The 19,875-nt window shown below is 47.5% G+C and overlaps 1 protein-coding gene across 1 annotated transcript; it reads left to right on the plus strand.

Annotated features, from left to right (window-relative positions):
• The first annotated feature begins 803 nt into the window (after nucleotides 1-803).
• srp14 (signal recognition particle 14) lies at nucleotides 804-13,138 on the plus strand. The gene is made up of 5 exons (XM_038784124.1): nucleotides 804-918; nucleotides 2,346-2,418; nucleotides 7,380-7,492; nucleotides 7,873-7,905; nucleotides 12,035-13,138. The coding sequence occupies exons 1-5, from the start codon at nucleotides 895-897 to the stop codon at nucleotides 12,122-12,124; spliced, it is 333 nt and encodes a 110-aa protein (XP_038640052.1). The 5' UTR covers nucleotides 804-894; the 3' UTR covers nucleotides 12,125-13,138.
• The last annotated feature ends 6,737 nt before the right edge of the window (nucleotides 13,139-19,875 follow it).

Below are 19,875 nucleotides of genomic sequence, written 5' to 3' on the forward strand. Positions count from 1 at the left end.
AAACCCGACTCTGATAATAAACATCCAGACCCTTACCCGACTCCGATAATAAACACCCTGACCCTAAACCCGACTCCGATAATAAACACCCTGACCCTAAACCCGACTCCGATAATAAACACCCTGAACCCTAAACCCGACTCCGATAATAACACCCTGACCCTAAACCCGACTCCGATAATAACACCCTGACCCTAACCCGACTCCGATAATAAACACCCTGACCCTAAACCCGACTCCGATAATAAACACCCTGACCCTAAACCCGACTCCGATAATAAACACCCTGACCCTAAACCCGACTCCGATAATAAACACCCTGACCCTAAACCCGACTCCGATAATAAACACCCTGACCCTAAACCCGACTCCGATAATAAACACCCTGACCCTAAACCCGACTCCGATAATAAACACCCTGACCCTAAACCGACTCCGATAATAAACACCCTGACCCTAAACCCGACTCCGATAATAAACACCCTGACCCTAAACCCGACTCCGATAATAAACACCCTGACCCTAAACCCGACTCCGATAATAAACACCCTGACCCTAAACCCGACTCCGATAATAAACACCCTGACCCTAAACCCGACTCCGATAATAAACACCCTAAACCCGACTCCGATAATAAACACCCTGACCCTGGCGCCGATCTGAAGACTCTGATTTAAATACCCAGGTGTCAATCACCACTATGACGCCATAACGCGGCTGGCTCTGCCCTCTGGTGTGCGGCCGGGCTCAGAAATCTGAAAATTGTTGCGACCCCAAGAAAAACACGGGCCGCTGCTGGGCCGCGGGGTTGCTCGGTCGGGACGTGGGTGTGTGACGCTTTTCCGGCGGTGGTGCAGCTTCCGGTGAAGAGGCTGAGCTGTAATACTGAGACAGATGGTGCTGTTGGAGAGTGACTCGGTGAGAGATTGGGGAAGCGGGAGGTAGCACTGGGGAGTGGGGTATTCTGGTGCTGGATAGTTATATGCGCTGGATGTTAACATTATGACACTGGGGAATGGGAGTGTGTAATGTGGCTTGTGCTGATGTCTCACAGCTCCAGGGTCCCAGGTTCAATTCCGGCCTTGGGTCACAGTCTGTGCGGAATCTGCACGGAATCTCCAGGTGCTCAGGTTTCCTCCCACAGTCCAAAGATGTGCAGGTTAGGAGGACCGCTAAAATTGCCCCATAGTGTGCAAAAGGTGTCCAGGTTAGGTTAGTGCAGACTCGATGGGCCAAATGGTAACTTTCTGCACTGCAGGAATTCTATGAGGAGGTGGGGGAGGTTGACAGTGGGGGAGGTTGACATTGGGGAAGTGGGGATGAGGTTGTCATTGGGGAAAGGAGGGTGATTAGCGTTGGGGAAGTGGGGTCATGAGCGTCACAGATAGGGTAACACTGGTTTTAGGGGTTGTAACATTGTGCCAGTGGGAATTGATGCAGGAAATAATTGGGGCTGTGAGGGCCTGGGGTGGGTGGCGTAACACTGGCAGCGGGGGTGTAGAACATAGAACAGTACAGCACAGAACAGGCCCTTCGGCCCTCGATGTTGTGCCGAGCAATGATCACCCCACTTAAACCCACGTAACCCGTATTACCCGTAACCCAACAATCCCCCATTAACCTTACACTACGGGCAATTTAGCATGGCCAATCCACCTAACCCGCACATCTTTGGACTGTGGAGGAGGAAACCAGAGCACCCGGAGGAAACCCCACGCACACACGGGGAGGACGTGCAGACTCCACACAGACAGTGACCCAGCCGGGAATCGAACCTGGGACCCTGGAGCTGTGAAGCATTGATGCTAGCTACCGTGAGGCCCCAGATACGGGTGAAGTAATTGGGGATTTGGGTAGATGGGAGTGTATTAACTCTGGAGTGGTGGAAATGGGAGGATGTGGGATGTGGTAGCACAGAGCAATTTTTCATGTGTTCTTCATTCTGACCTAGCACGGTACGATTGTACTGTGAAGCACAATTGCTTCACAGCTCCAGGGTCCCAGGTTCGATTCCGGCTTGGGTCATTGTCTGTGCATGCACATCTCCCCGTGTGTGCATGGGTTTCCTCCGGGTGCTCCGGTTTCCTCCCACAGTCCAAAGTGCAGGTTAGGTGGATTGGCCATGATAAATTGCCCATCGTGTCCAAAATTGCCCTTAGTGTTGGGTGGGGTTACCGGGTTATGGGGATCAGGTGGAGGTGTTGACCTTGGGTAGGGTGCTCTTTCCAGGAGCTGGTGCAGTCTCAATGAGCTGAATGGCCTCCTTCTGCACTGTAAATTCTATGACCTCTGATGCATGGTGCTCGTGTAGCGAATTGATACTGATCACTTTCTATCCCCTCTAGTTTCTGACTGAGCTGACCCGGCTTTTCCAGAAATGCCGAAACTCTGGGAGTATTTACCTCACCATGAAGAAATGTGAGTTTAAATGTGCACACGGTTTGCTTTGTATTTAAACAGCAGGAGGTGATTCAGTATTAATTGTATATTAACTTTATAGATTTACCAGGCTGCTGCCTGGTTTGGAGGGTAGGTCTTATGAGGAAAGATTGAGGGAGCTAGGGCTTTTCTCTTAGGAGTGGAGGAGGATGAGAGGCGACTTAATAGAGGTTTATAAGATGATGAGGAAGATAGATAGAGTTGACGTTCAGAGACTATTTCCTCTGGTGGATGTAACTGTTACAAGGGGGCATAACTATAAGGTTCAGGGTGGGAGATATAGGAAGGATGTCCGAGGTAGATTCTTTAATCGGAGAATGGTTAGGGTGTGGAATGGACTGCCTGCTGTGATAGTGGAGTCGGACACTTTAGGAACTTTCAAGCGGTTATTGGATAGGCACATGGAGCACACCAGAATGACAGGGAGTGGGATAGCTTGATCTTGGTTTCGGACAAAGCTCGGCACAACATAGAGGGACGAAGGGCCTGTTCTGTGCTCTACTGTTCTATGCTCTACTGTTCTATGTTCTATGTGTTAACTGGGGATTCACCAGTCCCCCTAATAATAATCTTTGTTAGTGTCACAAGTTGGCTTACAATAACACTGCAATGAAGTTACTGTGAAAAGCCCCCAGTCGCCACATTCTGACGCCTGCTCGGGTACACAGAGGGAGAATTCAGAATGTCCAAATTACCTAATGGCACGTCTTTTGGGACTTGTGGGAGGAAACTGGAGCACACGGAGGAAACGCACGCAGATAGGGGGAGAACGTGCAGACTCCGCACAGACAGTGACCCAAGCCAGGAATCGAACCCAGGTCTCTGGCGCTGTGAAGCAACAATGCTAACTACTTTGCTACCGGTGCGCCGTATAAGTCGACACACATTGAAACTATGGTTATTGGGTTAGGAGATTTACTTATGTCTCACTTTGGAAATGAATCTTGAAAGATGTATGTAAAGATTAGTTTCAGTTCAACTTTGGATTTGAACATTCAGCCGCTTGATCCTGCTCCGCCACTCAATTTGATCATCCAGATTCACACCGCAACTCCACAATACGTGCGTATCCTGTGATGTTACAAGTCTAGCTTTTCCCTTTGAGGGACTGGTTGGTCAGAGGAGAGAAAATGTGTTTCAGGTTACCACTGCCTTATGTGTAAAAAAAATTCCTCTTGTTTTCCTGAACCGGCTAACTCTTATTTTCAGATTGTGCTCCCTTGTTCTGGATTCCCCCACTGTTATTCACTGACGACGCAAAATATTGCTGCAAGGTAAATAAGCTGCAGCGGTGCCCATTCCAAGCTAAGTATAAGCTCCAAACTAGGAACAGGAGCAGGATTCAGCCCCTCGAGCCTGTTCCGTCATTCAGTAAGATAATTTCTGATCTGATTGTGCCGTAAGTACACTTTGCTGCCCCCCCCCCCCTCCCCACCCCCCCACCCCCAATTACTCTGCACTCCCTTGGCAGTCAAAAACCTGTCTAATTCCGTCTTGAATATATTCAGTGATCTAGTGTCCATTGCTCTCTGTGGAAGAATTTCTAAGATTGCGACACGGCACGGGAGCACAGTTGCTTCACAGCTCCATGGTCCCAGATCCGTTTCCTGGCTTAAGTCACTGTCTGTGTGGAGTCCGCACGTTCTCCCCGTGTCGTGTGGGTTTCTTCCGGGTGCTCCGGTTTCCTCCAGCAGTCGAAACGTTAGGTGGGGTTACAGGGATGGGGTGGAGGTGAGGGCTTAAGTAGGGCGCTCTGGTGCAGACTTGATGGGCCGAATGGCCTTTGCACTGTAAATTCTCTGATTCTATGGCGATTAGCCTGTGGGAGAGCACAGGTGAGAGGATATGGGCCTCAACGGCGTTTATCCAACATACAGGGTCAAGCTTGTTGGACTCTAAAAGAAAGACTGGTCTTTATATAGGAGCTTTCACAACCTTTGTGCCAAAGCACTTTGCAATCAATTAAGCACTTTTGAAGTAGAATCACTAACACTGGAGGTGACCAATTTGCATACAGTAAGACCTCACAAACAGCAATGTGATAATGACCAGATCGTCGATTTTTCTTTGAAACAGTGCCATGGAGGACTTTGGTTTACTGTGTTATCTGAAAAACCTCACCCCGACAGCGCTGCAGCCACTCAGCGCTACACTGAAAGTGAGCCTAGATTGTGTACTCAAGTCTCTGGTGCGGAAGGTTCTTTACTCAGAGAGTAGTAAGGGTGTGGAATGCCCTGCCTGCAACAGTAGTGGATTCGCCAACATTAAGGGCAGTTAAATGGTCATTGGATAAACATATGGATGATAAGGGAATAGTGTAGATGGGCTTTAGAGTGGTTTCACAGGTCGACGCAACATCGAGGGCCGAAGGGCCTGTACTGCGCTGTATTGTTCTATTGACACTCTGAGAGAATAAATTTCTCCTCATCGCTGTCTTTTTTTTTAAACCATGGCTCTAACTCTAGATTCCTTAATGTGGGGAAACATTCTCCCAGCATCTATCCTGTCCTGTCCCCTCCAATCTTATTCAATAAGATCACCTCGCATTCTTCTATTTTATTGAGTCATTTATATATTTACACAGTAAACAACCATAAAACAAAACAAAAGCCAACAGGGCTGCAAATATACAAACCAACTAAATACCTAACACCCCAGCATCCCGCCTCCCGCTCCCCAATTCTGCTACCTCCTTTTTTAATCCCCCCACCCTGTTGACATCTTAACTGTTCTCAAAGAAGTCGATGAATGGCTGTCACCTCTGGGCAAACCCCTCCACAGACCCTCTCGAGGCGAACTTTTATCTTCTCCAGCCAAAGAAACTCTGCCATACCCCCGGTTTCGGCAGCCCTGAGTCCCTCCATTCCAATAAGATCCGTCTCCGGGCTACCAGGGAGGCAACAGCCAAGACATCGGCCTCTCTCGTCCCTTGTACTCCCGGCTCGTCTGACACTCCAAAGATCGCCACTTCTAGACTTGGAATCACCTTCACCTTCAAGACCTCCGACATAACGTTGGGGAAACTCTGCCAGAATCCCCCAAGCTTCGGACAGGCCCAAAACATGATTTGCAAGCCCACCCGTGCACCGCCCACACCTATTCTCCATCCCTTCAAAATACCTGCTCATCCTGGTCACAGTCAAATGTGGCCTGTGGACCACCTAATCTGTATAAAGCTAAGCCTTGCACACAACGAGGATGCGTTCACCCTCCTCAGAGCTCCCTCCCACACCCCAGCCTCCACCTCCCTCCCCAACTCTTCCTCCCACTTAAGCGTCACTACCCCTATCGTGGCTCCCTCACAATCCATCAACTCCTCATAGATTTCGAACACTTTACCCTCACTTACCCCTGTCACCTCACATTCTTCTAAACTCAAATGTGCATAGATCCAACCTGCTCAACCTTTCTTAAGACAACCTCTGCATCCCAAGAATCAGCCTAGTGAATCTTCTCTGAATAATAATAATCTTTATTGGTGTCACAAGTAGGCTTACATTAACACTGCAATGAGATTTCTGCGAAAATCCCCCAGTCGCCACAGTACGGCACCTGTTCGGGTACACAGAGGGTGAATTCAGAATGTCCAATTCACCTGACAAGCACGTCTTTTGGGACTTGTAGGAGGAAATCGGAGCACCCAGAGGAAACCCGCGTGCAGGGAGAAAGTGCAGACTCCACACAGACAGTGACCCAAGACGGAAATCGAACCCGGGTCCCTGATGCTGTGAAGCAACAGTGCTAACCACTAACTGTCTCCAATGCAAGTCTATCTCTCAAAGGTTATCAAAGCTGTACACAGTGCTCGAGGTGTGGTCTCATAAAGCTCTGTACAGCTGTAACGTGCCTATGTTTGTATTCATTCGCCCATGCAATAAAGACCAATATTTAAGTTACATTTGTGATTACTTGCTGTACCTACATGCTAACGTTTTGATGCAGTCACAAGGACAGCCAGATCGCCTCTACCACAGAATTCTGCAGCCTCTCTCCATTTAAATAAAATTCTGTTCTTTTGCCAAAGTTGACATGTTCACATTTTCCCCCACTATGCCAGATTTTTTGCCTACTCAACCTATCTGTATTCCTTTGCAGACTCTGTGTCTACCTCATAACTTTCTTTCCTACCTATCTTTCTACCATCAAAGTCTGGCTATAATACAGTTGGTCCCTTTATTAAAATAGATCGTAAGTAGTTGCAGACCCAGCACTGGTCCCTGTGGCACTCCATTAGTTAAGTTCAAAATGGCCCATTTATTCTGACTCCCTCCCTGCAGCATGGTAGCATAGTGGTTAGCACAATTGCTTCCCAGTTCTTGGGTCCCAGGTTTGATTCTCGGCTTGGGTCGCTGTCTGTGCGGAGTCTGCATGTTCTCCCCATGTGTGTGTGGGCTTCCTCCGGGTGCTCCGGTTTTCTCCCACAGTCCAAAGATTTGCAGGTTAGGTGGATTGGCCATGCTAAATTGCCCTTCGTATCCAAAATTGCCCTTCGTGTTGGGTTGGGTTATGGGGATAGGGTAGAGGTGTGCGGTTGGGTAGGGTGCTCTTTCCAAGAGCCGGTGCAGACTCGATGGGCCAAATGGCCTCCTTCTGCACTGTAAATTCTATGTAAGTGAGCCAGTCCTCTATCCATGCTAATACAACACCCCAACATCATGAGCCCTTCTCTTGTGCAGTATCGGATGCCTTTAGGAAATCCAAAACATCTACTGGTTCTCCATTATCCACCCTGCTTCTTACATCCTCAAAGAACCCCAATACATTTGTCAAACATGACTTGCTTTCAAAAAACCCTGTTGACTCTGCCTGATTGTAATATGATGTGGAAGGGGCCAGGATTGAAAGACCAGAAATCTTGAAGGGCTGGTAGGGAGAGGCATAAACTGTGGAATATATGAATCAAAGAGACTGAGCAAAATGTAATAGCTACATTTCTGCAGATGATGGTCGGACAAAGCCAGTTCCACGGAAAGGAAATCCTGATACCTTTGACCCCGCTGACAACAAGTGTCTACTGAGGGCAACTGATGGGAAGAAGAAGATCAGCACAGTGGTGAGTAGTGAGAGAAGGATGACCAACTGGCTAACTTTACCTCATATCTGAATAGGAGAAAGAGGCTGCTCAGGCCTGATTTTTCCCCCCACGCCCCTCCCCTCCTCCACGCCCCTCCCCCCCCCCCCCCCCTCCCCCCCTCCATGACCCCCCCCCCCTCATTCCCTCTGCTCCACGACCCTTCCCCCCCCCCCCCCTCCCTTCACCCTCCCCCTCCACGACCCTTCCCATCCGCCTCCCCCATTGTTTATGTGCTTCGGTCTGGAGCTGATTACCCAGATTGAACTGTTCAGGCTGCAGTACAGATTCGGTAGTTGGCAGTAACTGTTCCCTGGATAATACATGTTTGCGTATTTAAATTACTTCTTTTTAACTTCCAGATAAGCTCCAAAGAAGTGAATAGGTTCCAGATGGTAAGTCTGTAAACTCGCTCTGTGCATAGTGTTCCATTGCAGTGATTACTTTATTGGCGCAAATCCTGAATGCATGTAATTTGAAAGGCTAACATGGCTAATGCACTAGCTCTTTAACAAATGGTGAGAGTCACAGCTATGGATTATTAACCTCTCCTTCTCACAAACTCCTGTCTTAAACGGACTGTATTGAAAGCTTCAGAGGTTGCAGTGGGGAAAAGAATGAAGTTCGGAACAGTCCCTCAAATAATCTGCTATAATCTCCCAGGGTTTTACCAGCTGCAGAATGTCTCGATGCCGGAGACTGTCCCTCTAAACTGAGACCGATATTTACATTGCAGTACAATTGGCCATTTTGATGCGATTGACCCAACAAAACTTTATGCACACACTGTTCTTCAGTCTTGTCTGCCTAATGAAACACTTATTAGCTAAGTTGGCCAGCAACCTTTGGTAACTCTAATAGGAACAGGTGGAGACTGTTCAGCCCCTCTAACCTGTTCTGCCATTCAGTTAGGTCACAGCTGATCTGTGCCTCAACCCCATTTACCTGCTCGGGATACTTTTGGTAACTCACCAAAAATATATCTAAGTTTCGAAAACCCGTTATTTTGGCCTTTTGAGCAAGAAAATTGCATACTTCCATTGCCCTTTGTGAAAAGTACTTCTTGATTTTACTCCTGAATGGCTTAGCATTTTGTGTCCCTTGTTCTGCATTCCTCACCAGAGGAAACAGTTACTCTATATCCACCCATTCAATCCCTTTATCATTTTAAACACTTCAATCATCTAAATTCAAAGAAATAGAATTCAAATGTTTATGTAGCCGGTCCTCATCCTCTGCCCAAAGCCCTGGTATAATTCTGGTCAATCTGAACTGCAACCCCTCAAGGCCAGATGTCGGGCGGTATTCTCTCTTTCCCCCCCCCACGCAGGGTGGGTGAATCGGCGTACGAGTCGCGCCACACCGCCCCCAGAATTGGTGCGCAAATCGCGCCACGCCACCCTGACACCCACACGCGATTCTCCCCCCCCCCCCCCCCCCCGAAACCAGCGGCGTGCAAATCGTGCCGGGCCGCTCGGAGAATCGCCGCAAACAGAGGATCCCACTGGCACCGTCCACCCCTGGTTGCTGCCAGCGGGAACTGTGCAGGAACGCTCGGCGGGGGGGGGGGTGGGGGGGTGCAGCTTGTCGTGGGGGGGGAGGGGGGCTCCTTCACCAGGACCTCCAATCGCGATCGGGGCCCACCAATTGGCGGGCCCGCCTCTTTTCTCCTCTTCCCCCCCCCCCGGGCCTACCTCCTTCCACGGCCAGCCCCAGAACACCGCCACCACGTTGGTGAGGGGCTGGCACGCGTAAGAAGTTCCCCGCGCATGCGCAGGAATTAGCTGCCCCAACTGCACAACTGGGTTGGCGTGGCGGTAAGGAGGCTGGAGCGGTGTGAACCACTCCAGCGCCATGCTGGCCCCCTGTGGAGGCCAGAATAGGTCATGCCCGGGCATTTCACAAATTATAAACGTAATTTTTTCCAATTCAGTGGCAATTTAGCGTGGCCAATCCACTAAGCCTGCACATTTTTGGGTTGTGGGGGTGAACCCCACGCAAACACGGGAAGAATGTGCTAACTCCACACGGACAGTGACCCAGAGCCGGGATGGAACCTGGGACCTCGGCGCTGTGAAGCAACAGGGCTAACCCACTAGGCCACTGTGCTGCCCCTCCCTACCTAATTTTGCATAGAAACTATCAACTCAACTGGCAATGGTGAATGAAATGAAATGAAAATCGCTTATTGTCACGAGTAAGCTTCAAATGAAGTTACTGTGAAATGCCCCTAGTCGCTGCATTCCGGCGCCTGTTCGGGGAGGCTGTTACAGGAATCGAACCGTGCTGATGGCCTGCTTGGTCTGCTTTCAAAGCCAGCGATGTAGCCTGTGCTAAACAGGGCTAAATCAGCTGCAAACCAGCATGGTCTTTCCCTGGTCTGTTCTGAATTACCTGAGTCTAGCCAGGGTCGGGATACCTCTTGATTGGGAGAGGAGAATAGACCAAGGTGTCTGCTCCTTATCAGTTGATGATCATGGACATCTGGTGAGGGTGAGATTAGACGTAGCAAATTTGGGTGTTTGTTTTTCCCCCCTTTTCCTGTTGGTCTTTCTTGGGATGACGCTGGCAAAAGATGAACAATGTACAGTACTATTGCACACCACTTGATGTCGCCATGCCCCCTCTTCTGAGATGGCCACTATTTGGAACTGAAATGTTTCTTTGGCCGGTTTGCTTTTCCACAAGCATTTTCCCATTTTTGATTGCTAATCATTTAGAATAATGGAAGAGCTACCTTCCAACCCCTGTATGAGATGTGAAGTTTAATGCGGATGTAAATCCATAACAACCTGCATTTTATAGCACCTTTAAGGTTCCAAATCGCCTCAAGGCGCTTCACAGGGCAGAGTTGACACACACGGCCCAAGACAAACATTAGCAGAGTTGGCCAAAAGCCTGGTCACAGGTAGGTATACGGAACTTTGTAAGATGGGAGATCGAGCCAGGAAGGTTTAGGGAGAGAATTCCAGAGCTTAGTGCCCGGGTGGTTGAAGGCCTGGCCAGCATTGAAGGATGTGAAATTGGACCAGAATTGGGCGTGCAGTTTGAGGAAGGAAGTGGTGGAGGTGGTTACAGAGATACGGTTGGGGGTTGGTGGTGGAGAAAGACCTTGGGGAGATGGTTCTAATTGGAATACAGGATAGAATGCGTGAAGATTGGAGGCTTGCCGGGGAGCATTGGAAAAAGTGAGTCTGAAGCAAAGTAAAGCATCAGTGGCCATATTATTCCTCTTTGTGCTTTCATTAAAAACAAACTACTGTCAAGTTTGGGTCAGAGTTTAAAATTTGAACTTGGAAACTGAGAAGTCTGTTTGATTCCAAGCACTTATCATTGGTCTCATTCAAGATGTAGGAATTTTGAATAGAGCCATTGAAATCAGATAAACTGTTAAACAACAACCTCCATGGACTCCACACCCCAATACAATATGGAAAGAGATACACAGATAGTCAACAGTAGCGCCCTGAAATCAGCCAAATGCCTGGTTGTGGGGTATGCACTTGCCAAGTCTGTCACATGGTTGACTTGCTTCCTATTGACCTTTTCCAATGGGTCACTTTGCAGTAGAGAATTGGTGATGATTTGACACTTTGAATTCCATTTATTGCAGTGTCAGCCTAGGCTCTGGGTGGTGAAGTAGAATTTCACTTCTGACACCATGTGGTATGTTGGTGGAATAATTGCTCTGACTTTGGTATGTTCAAACAATAACTAAACTATGTACAGCTACTCATAACCAGGTTGTTACAGTGTTGAAGCCATGGACATTCTCCTTCTCGACTCAGTCATGTATTCTCTTACATCATCATTATTGTATCATGTGATGTCCCACACATTAACGCTTACAAACCCTATTACTACAGGTGGCACTTTTAGCCGGAGTCAGAATGTAATGTGTTCAAGGCCCATTTGAAACTTCAGCACATAATCCAGCCCGACACTCCTAGAGTCAGCATTGAGAGAGTGCTGGATTGTTCAGTGTCATCTCTTGGATGAGATGCTAAACCCAGGCCCTACGTGCCCCTCGGTTGAATGCAGATGGAGAGATCTCCCTGGTGTCCTGGACAATATTTTGCCCCTCAACCAATACCATTAAAACGCTTGATTTGTTCATTATATCTTTTATTTCTGAGAGCTTTCTGTGCATAATCTATTGCATTCCCTACATTGCAACAAATGACTACACTTCAAAAGTACTTAATTGGCTGTAAAGCGATTTGGGACTTTGTTAAAAGTGTTATCCAAATGTTAGTTTTGTAGGTCAATACTATTAATGAGCAGTATTGATATAGCCCAGAAACCGACCCATAAAGAACTCCACGCACACAAGGTCTGTCAGTGCTGCCTTTTAGGGAACTGCTTCTAAGGGGAAGTTGGTGTCAAGCCAAATGACTTTGATTCATTATTTTCTTCCCTCCCCAATGATTTCGTTCATTTAGCTAGAAGGATTAGGAGCTGTCTTTTGCTTTAGGTTGATATATATTGTCCATGGTTTATTTTAACGGTTTCTGTTTCTTTCAGGCGTATTCCAATCTGCTACGGGCGCACATGGATGGCTTGAAGAAGAAAGACAAAAAGAGCAAGAGCAAAAAGACCAAGGCCACACAGTGACTACATTGTTGGCATAGCGATGGAGGGTGGTGGTTGAGGAGCTATTTTCCTGCTGCTGTGGGGGATAAGGGGTCACCTTTTCCTGTACCGATATCAGACCCCAGTGAGCTGCAATCGACTTCAGCTTCTCACTCTTTTTTCTAAACTTAAATCACATGGTGATGTGGAGAATTTGGGTGTATGGAGGAGGAGGAATTCGCTTCAGTGGGGAATTTAATGTAAACACACTATTGTCCTGAGGTGTGACTGATACCGATATCCCAAATAGCATGTCCAGAATTGCATGATTTTGTTTTCTGCAGTTATTCATGGTTGTGCAGGCATTTATTATGAAGTATTGTGGGAGGTGACCAGAAAAAAAAGATCAGTTCCATTTGCGCCTCTTTTCCAAGGATCTTGCCTGTTTTACATCATGGGGAAAATGACCCCTCTCTGCACAAAAATCTTGTTCAATCCTTGACCTTTTCAAAATATTGTTTCTGTGGGTATCAGTGATCTGCCCAGATTTCGGGCAATCGATAAATTTGTGCTTTTCCCCTCTGTTGCTACATTTTTATTAGACCCTGAATCTCTTACAATCCTCGATGCTAGAACAAGCTGCGATGTGCTCTGATGTTTACGAATGAGACCAAGCCCTTGGCAGAATGGATTGCTGAGGGTAACACCCCATAACTTCAAGACGAGACTCCTATCTTCCCTGCCCTGTCCTGCCCTTCGCAAGAAAATCCAATTCCATATAACATGTCAGCAGAAACCAGTCAGAGGGAAACACAAGTCTTCAAATGTCAAAAAGAGGCAACAACCTTTTATCATTATCAATTTAGAGTTTTGACCTACTCACATGACTGTTTAATCCTTTTAGTCAACTAGTGCATGGTTGAGGATTTTTTAAAGTAAAAAATCACAGCACTGGAGCTGAATGGGTTTCACACTGGAGCAGATTGTGTTTTCAAACCGGTTATATATTGACAATTGTTATAGCTGTAATAACTACAATAAATTGCACAAAAAGGCTTTCTGAACTGTTTTATTATACCAAGATTATTTATATTTGATGATATCATTCTTGAAATAACTTGTAGGTAGAACATTGACATTGAGTTAGGAAGTTAGAGATTTAATCCAACTAGTACTACACAGACTGAGGCCAGGGTTATACTGCCAGATGTAGTTTTTTGGATGAGATGTCAAACTGTGGACCATCTATCCACTTAAGTCGACATCAAAGATGTAATGGCACTTTTTGAAGGATGGGAGGGGGTGGAATTTCTGTCAGATCGTTCAACCAACAACGCCCAAGTCATTTTCTGGTCATTGACTTAGTGTTGAATGTGGATCCTTGCGATGTGCAAATTGGTTAGCTTGTTTCCTAAATTATCAAATTGACTATACACTTAAAAGTACTTTATGGTAGACATCTGATGGTGGCATGTAGTAGAAGTCCTTGTTTTTTTTTGTAGTTTTTTTGCACAGGTTCCTGGGGAAATTGGTTAACAAACCTGACTGTCTAATTCTACTTCAAGAAAGAATGTAAAAGGTCGCAAAAAAGACTTGGAAAGAAGGGTACAAGTGGTAGAGTCCTTCCACAGAGCCAGAGAAAGTGCAAAGCTCGCTGGGAGGAAGAATGGAGGGGGTGACTGACAGGAGTGGCCGCTCCCTTCACAGTAGAAACGCTGACTGGGGTAATGGCACTCCAAGTTGAAAAACAATTCGGGAAGCACTTTGAAAGGCAAGGAAGGGAGATGATGTAGATCCTCAAAACGTCTGTTGAGTTTTGGTTGATCGATGAGGAAGTGCTGGGCCCGATAAGAGAGTTGGGAAGGACCTGAGGCCGTAAGAGAGCATGGAGAGGTGGAGCAGACCTTGTTGCAGCATAGCAATCAAATAGCCTCGCTAGAAGCCAAGATACTGGTGGTGGAGGAGAGGAATAAAGCCCTGAGTGGAAGGTTGACCTGGTGAATTGGTCGAGGAGACAACATCAGGATTGTGGAATTGCTGGACGTGGTGGAGGACCCAAAGCCAACTGAGTACTTTGCCCAGATGTTTGCAAAGTTGTGGGGTGGGGGTGGGGGTGGGGGGGGGGGGGGGGCGGTTGCTGAGCAGGTGCCCCCTCTGGAGTTCGATAGGGCCCACCGGACACTCCGGCAGAGGCCCAGAACGAATAAGCCACTAGGGCTGGTGATAGTCTGTTTCCACAGCTAACAAGAAGGAACGGGTCTTAAAATGAGCCAAAGGGAACCGGGACATGTGGGCGAAGGGAACAGTCTCTGAATTTATCATGGCACTGAGGCAGGCTTGCAATAAATCTTTAATAAGGTGAAGTTGGTGCCGTATAAAAATGGTGTGTTTTAGTGTGGCGTACCCAACGAGGTTGAGAGTTACGCATAACCCAAGATTTTTTGAGGCGAAGGTGTTCGTCAAGGACTTGGACTGAATTGAAAGGGTTTGAATGGAACTTTTAATGGGATTGTTTGGGGATGTATCTGTATTTTGTATATGTATTTGGTTAACTGGATTTATTGCTCTGTATTAGAGTATATGTTATTTGGGGTGGGCGGCCAAAGTAATTGAGGATAATAGTTAAGGCAGCAATGTAAACAATATATGGCCCAAGGTGGGATGTTGAGAACTGTAAAGACTTTGGTCTCGGTTATTCTTTTACAATGGGGGAGGTCGGGGGAGATTTTGTCTCTTTGGGAGCGGGGAGGTAACTTCACTAGCAGTTAAGATTTTAGCTAGTGGTTGGGAGTGAGTTCGGGAGAGGGGCTGCGGCCTGTTGGGACAGGTTCCGATGTGCTTGCATGTTTGTTTGGTGGGGGAGGATGGTAAGGAGGGAGCATTGTTCAATTGGAGGTAGTTTATAATTTTTGAGTGTGTGTGGGCGGGGAGGAGGGGAGAGGGTAGAATGTTTTCTTTTTACTTTTTCTGAGTTACAAAGCCAGGGCTCAGTGTGGTCAGGGGCGAACCCCTATTCCAGCTCCTTGCCTGCTCCAAAAACCAATTCAAATTTAATCCAAATCATAGTCCCCACAAGGGAGACATACCAGATCTGAGCCGAAAGGCCGAGAAGCAATGAGAGGGTAGAATGTTGATGGTGACCAGAAGTTTTTCTTTGTCTTGCCTTTATAGGTGGGGCTGCCGACCACCTTGAATGGCCTTGGTTCCAGGATCAGGATCTTGGAACAAAGAGGGGATGATCCCCGACGGTAGAAATGGTTGACCGTGGGGGGATTGGGGAGGGGGGGGGGGGGGGGGTGGAAAGAGAGACCCCCGAACAGATTACTTACATGGGACGTTAGGGGGCCCAGTGAAGCGTTTGCGAGTTTACTCTCATCTGAGGAATTTAAGAGCCAATGTGGTGCTTCTCCAGGAGACCCACCGGATCTGGCGGATGCCGGATCAGACGAGGCTCTGAAAGGGTTGGGTGAGCCAGGTGTTTCACGCTGGCTTTGATAGCAGGGCCTGGGGGGTGGGCAACAGAATTAGCATAAGGGATCATTTCCTGTCGGAAGGTTGTCGTGGATCAAGCTGGTATGTGATAGTCACTGGAAGGCAAGTTAGAGATGGTGGTGAATGGAAATGCCCCAAATTGGGACAGTGTAACATTCATGAGGGGATTATTGGCCGCAATACCAGATTTGCTCTTGACCGGTTTAAGCAAAAGTTGTTGTCCGCTTCCGGGTGGCGATGGCGTTATTACTGTTTATCGAAGAAATGGGAGAAGCAGACCTCTGGGAGTTTACGCATCCTGGGGGTAAGATATGTGTTTTTCTCCCCGGTCCATAAAGTATACTCGAGGATAGATTTTTTTTTTTCCCTGGTGAGGAAACCTTGAGTATTCAACAATAGTCTTTCTTTTTTTAAAATTTAGAGTATCCAATTCATTAGACGATAGTCATTTCTGACCACGCTCCATATCTAGTAGATTTGGTATTAGAAGTAGGTTCAGTTTAGCAGCCGATATGGAGGCTGAATGTGGGATTATTGACAGAATTGGGGTTCTGGGGACGGATAGCGAGGACAATAGATAACTAAGTGGTGTTTAAGTCACGAGATCATATCACACAGGGAGGCTAGGGAAGAATGCCAAAGGTTGGTGGATGACATACAGGAGGTAGACCACAGGCACACGAATGACCTGAGCCGAGAGCTCCTGGCAAGAAGGAAAAAGCTGCAGATGCAATTTAACCTGGTATCCATAGATAAGGTGGCACAGTGGTTAGCACTGCTGCCTCACAGTGCCAGGAACCTGGTTTCAATTGCATCACTGTCGGTGTGGAGTTTGCACTTTCTCCCTGTGTCTGCGTGTGTTTCCACCGGATTCTCCGGTTTCCTCCCACAGCCCAAAGATGTGCAGGTTAGGTAGACTGAGTATGCTAAATTGCCCTTAAGAGTCCAGGATTGTGCAGGTTAAGTGGGATTACAGGTTTGCAGGAACCTGGTTAGGGTACTCAGTTGGAGGGTCGGTGCAGAGTCGAAGGGCCAAATGGCCGCCTTGACTAGTGATTCTATAATTCGAAGGCGTGTGCCAGTTGTGCCGCTCGAGTGGGGTTACGAATATGGAGGGAAGGCCAGCCGTCTCTTGGTTTGCCAGTTGAGGCAGCAGGCGGCCTCTCGGGAGATTATCCAGGCCACAGACTCGGGTGGTAGGTTGGTGTCCACCACGGACAAAGTTAATGGAGCATTTGAACGTCCTATATAGGAAGGCAGTGCAGGTGTCCCCTTCGGTCATCTCCCTGCAAAACAGATATACCGCTTTGGATACTGTTGAGGGAGATGGCTCACCAGGGGACGGCAGCAACAGCTGGGTTGATGGCACCGTGGCTGGCTCTGCTGCGCAGGAGGGCAGGAAGAAGAATGGCAAGGCTATAGCGATAGGGGACTCAATCGTAAGGGAAATAGACAGGCGGTTCTGCGGACGCAATCAAGACTCCAGGATGGTATGTTGCCTCCCTGGTGCAACGGTCAAGGATGTTGCAGGACATTCTGTTGGGGGGGGGGGGGGGGGGGGGGGAAGAGGGTGAAAAGCCAGCTGACATGGTGTACATAGGCACCAACAAAATAGGTAAAAAACGGGATGAGGTCCTGCAAGCTGAATTCAGGGAGTTAGGAGTTAAACTAAAAAGTAGGACCTCAAAGGTAGTAATCTCAGGATTGCTACCAGTGCCACGAGCTAGTCAGAGTAGGAATGTCAGGATAGATAGGATGAATGTGTGGCTCGAGAGATGGTTCAAGAGGGAGGGATTCAAATTCCTGGGGCAATGGAACCGGTTCTGGGGGAGATGGGACCAGTACAAACCTGACGGTCTGCACCTGGGCAGGACTGGAACTGATGTCCTAAGTGGGGTGTTTGCTGGAGCAGTTGGGACGGGTTTAATGTGGCAGGGGGATGGGATCCAATGTGGGAAGTCGGAGAGAAGTAAAACGGGGCCAGAAACAAAAAGCAGTAAGGGGGAAAGTGTAAGGCCGAGAAGCCATAGTCAAAAATCAAATAGGGCCACAGTACAGGGTACAGTGACTGAGGAGAGTGTGAAAAGGGAGGTGGCCAATGCAGGATTGAGGGTGTTGTACCTAAATGCACGCAGTATACGGAACAAGGTAAATGAGCTTGTTGCACACATTGAAATTGGCCAGTACAATGTTGTGGGCACCACAGATGTGGCTGCAAGGGGATCAGGGCTGGGATCTAAGGATCGATGTCCTATCGAAAGGACAGGCAGATGGGCAAAGGGGGTGGGGTTGTTAGTAAGGAATGAAGTTAAATCGATAGCAAGGAGCGATATAGGATCAGAAGGCATAGAATCTTTGTGGATAGAGTTGAGGAATCGCAAAGGTAAAAAGACCCTAATGTGAGTTATGTACATGCCCCCCAACAGCAATCAGAATGTAGGGCAGAAAATAAGTCAGGAGATAGAAAAGGCAAGTAAAAAAGGCAATATTACAATAATCATGGGGGACTTCAATATGCAGGTGGACTGGGAAAATCAGGTTGGTAGTGGATTCCAAGAAATGGAATTTGTGGAATTCCCAAGATGTTTTTTTGGAGCAGCTTGTGACAGAGCTTACCAGGGAACAGGTAATTCTGGATTTGGTGATGTGTAATGAGGCAGACTTGATTTGGGAACTTAAGGTGAAGGAACCCTTAGGGAGCAGTATCCACAATATGATAGATTTACCCTGCAGTTTGAGAGGGAGAAGCTGCAATCTATTACAATTAAATAAGGGTAACTACAAAGATATGAGGGAAGAGCTGGCCAGAGTTGATTGGAGAAGGAGCCTAGCAGGGAAAACAGTGGAACAGCGATGGCAGGGGTTTTTGGGGGTTATTAGGGAGGCAGAAATTCATCCCAAGGAAGAGGAAACATGCTAAGGGGAGGACAAGGCATCCATGGCTGACGAGGGATGTCAAGGACAGCATAAAGGCTAAGGAAAAAGCATACAAAGTGGCGAGGATTAGTGGGAAACCAGAGGATTGGGAAGCCTTTAAAAGCGAGCAGAGGACAACTAAAAAAGCAATAAAGGGGGAGAAGATGAAGTACAAGTGCAAGTTAGCTAGTAATATAAAGGAAGATAAGAGGAGATTTTTTTCAATATATAAAAGGTATGAGAGAGGCAAAAATAGGCATTGGACCGCTGGAAAATGTGGCTGGAGAAGTAATAATAGGAAACAAAGAAAATGGCAGATAAATTGAATAGTTACTTTGCATCAGTCTTCATGGGGGAAGACACCAGTGGGATGTCAGAGCTCCAGGAGAACCAGGGGGCAGAGATGAGTTCAATGACCATTACTAAGGAGAACGTTCTGGCAAAACTGAAAGGTCTGAAGGTGGATAAGTCAACTGGACCGGATGGACTACACCCCACGGTTCTAAAACAGATAGCTGAGGAAATTGTGGAGGCATTAGTCATGACCCTTCAGGAATCACTGGAGGCAGGAAGGGTCCCAGAGGACTGGAGGTGGCTAATGTAACACCACTGTTTAAGAAGGGAGGAAGGCAGAGGATGGGAAATTATAGGCCGACAGCCTGACTTCGGTCATTGGTAAGATTTTAAAGTCTGTTATTAAAAAAGAGATCGCGAAGCACTTGGAAGTGCATGGTAAAATAGGACTGAGTCAGCACGACTTTGTCAAAGGGAGGTCGTGTCTAACAAATCTGTTCGAGTTCTTTGAGGAGGTAACAAGCAAGTTAGACAAAGGCGAATCAGTGGTTTATTTGGATTTCCAGAAGGCCTTTGACAAGGTGCCGCATAGGAGTCTGTTAAATAAGTTAAAAGCCCATGGTGTTAAGGGTAAGATCCTGGCATGGATAGAGGATTGGGTGACTGGCAGAAGGCAAAGAGTGGGGATAAAGGGGTCTTTTTCAGGATGGCAGCCGGTGACTAGTGGTGTGCCTCAGGAGTCTGTGCTGGGACCGCAACTTTTTACAATATACATTAATGATCTGGAAGAAGATATTGAAGGCACATTTGCTAAGTTTGCAGATGATACAAAGATCTGTAGAGGGACAGGTAGTATTGAGGAAGCAAGGGGGATGCAGAAGGACTTGGACAAGCTAGGAGAGTGGGCAATGAAGTGGCAAATGAAATACAATGTGGAAAAGTGTGAGAAGGAGGAATCTAGGCATAGATTATTTTCTAAATGGGGAAATACTTCGGAAAGCAGAAGCACAAAGGGACTTGGGAGTCCTTGTTCACGATTCTCTTAAGGTTAATGTGCAGGTTCAGTCGGCAGTTAAGAAGACAAATGCAAT

Source organism: Scyliorhinus canicula, chromosome 2, assembly GCF_902713615.1.
Source record: "Scyliorhinus canicula chromosome 2, sScyCan1.1, whole genome shotgun sequence".
NCBI classification, from domain to species: domain Eukaryota; kingdom Metazoa; phylum Chordata; class Chondrichthyes; order Carcharhiniformes; family Scyliorhinidae; genus Scyliorhinus; species Scyliorhinus canicula.

Excerpts from the sequence above, each read along its gene's own strand:
- srp14 (XM_038784124.1), top strand. The coding sequence starts at position 895 with ATGGTGCTGTTGGAGAGTGACTCG. Across the intron at positions 919-2,345 it reads TGCTGTTGGAGAGTGACTCG|TTTCTGACTGAGCTGACCCG; the intron begins GTGAGAGATTGG and ends TATCCCCTCTAG. Across the intron at positions 7,906-12,034 it reads AAGTGAATAGGTTCCAGATG|GCGTATTCCAATCTGCTACG; the intron begins GTAAGTCTGTAA and ends TGTTTCTTTCAG.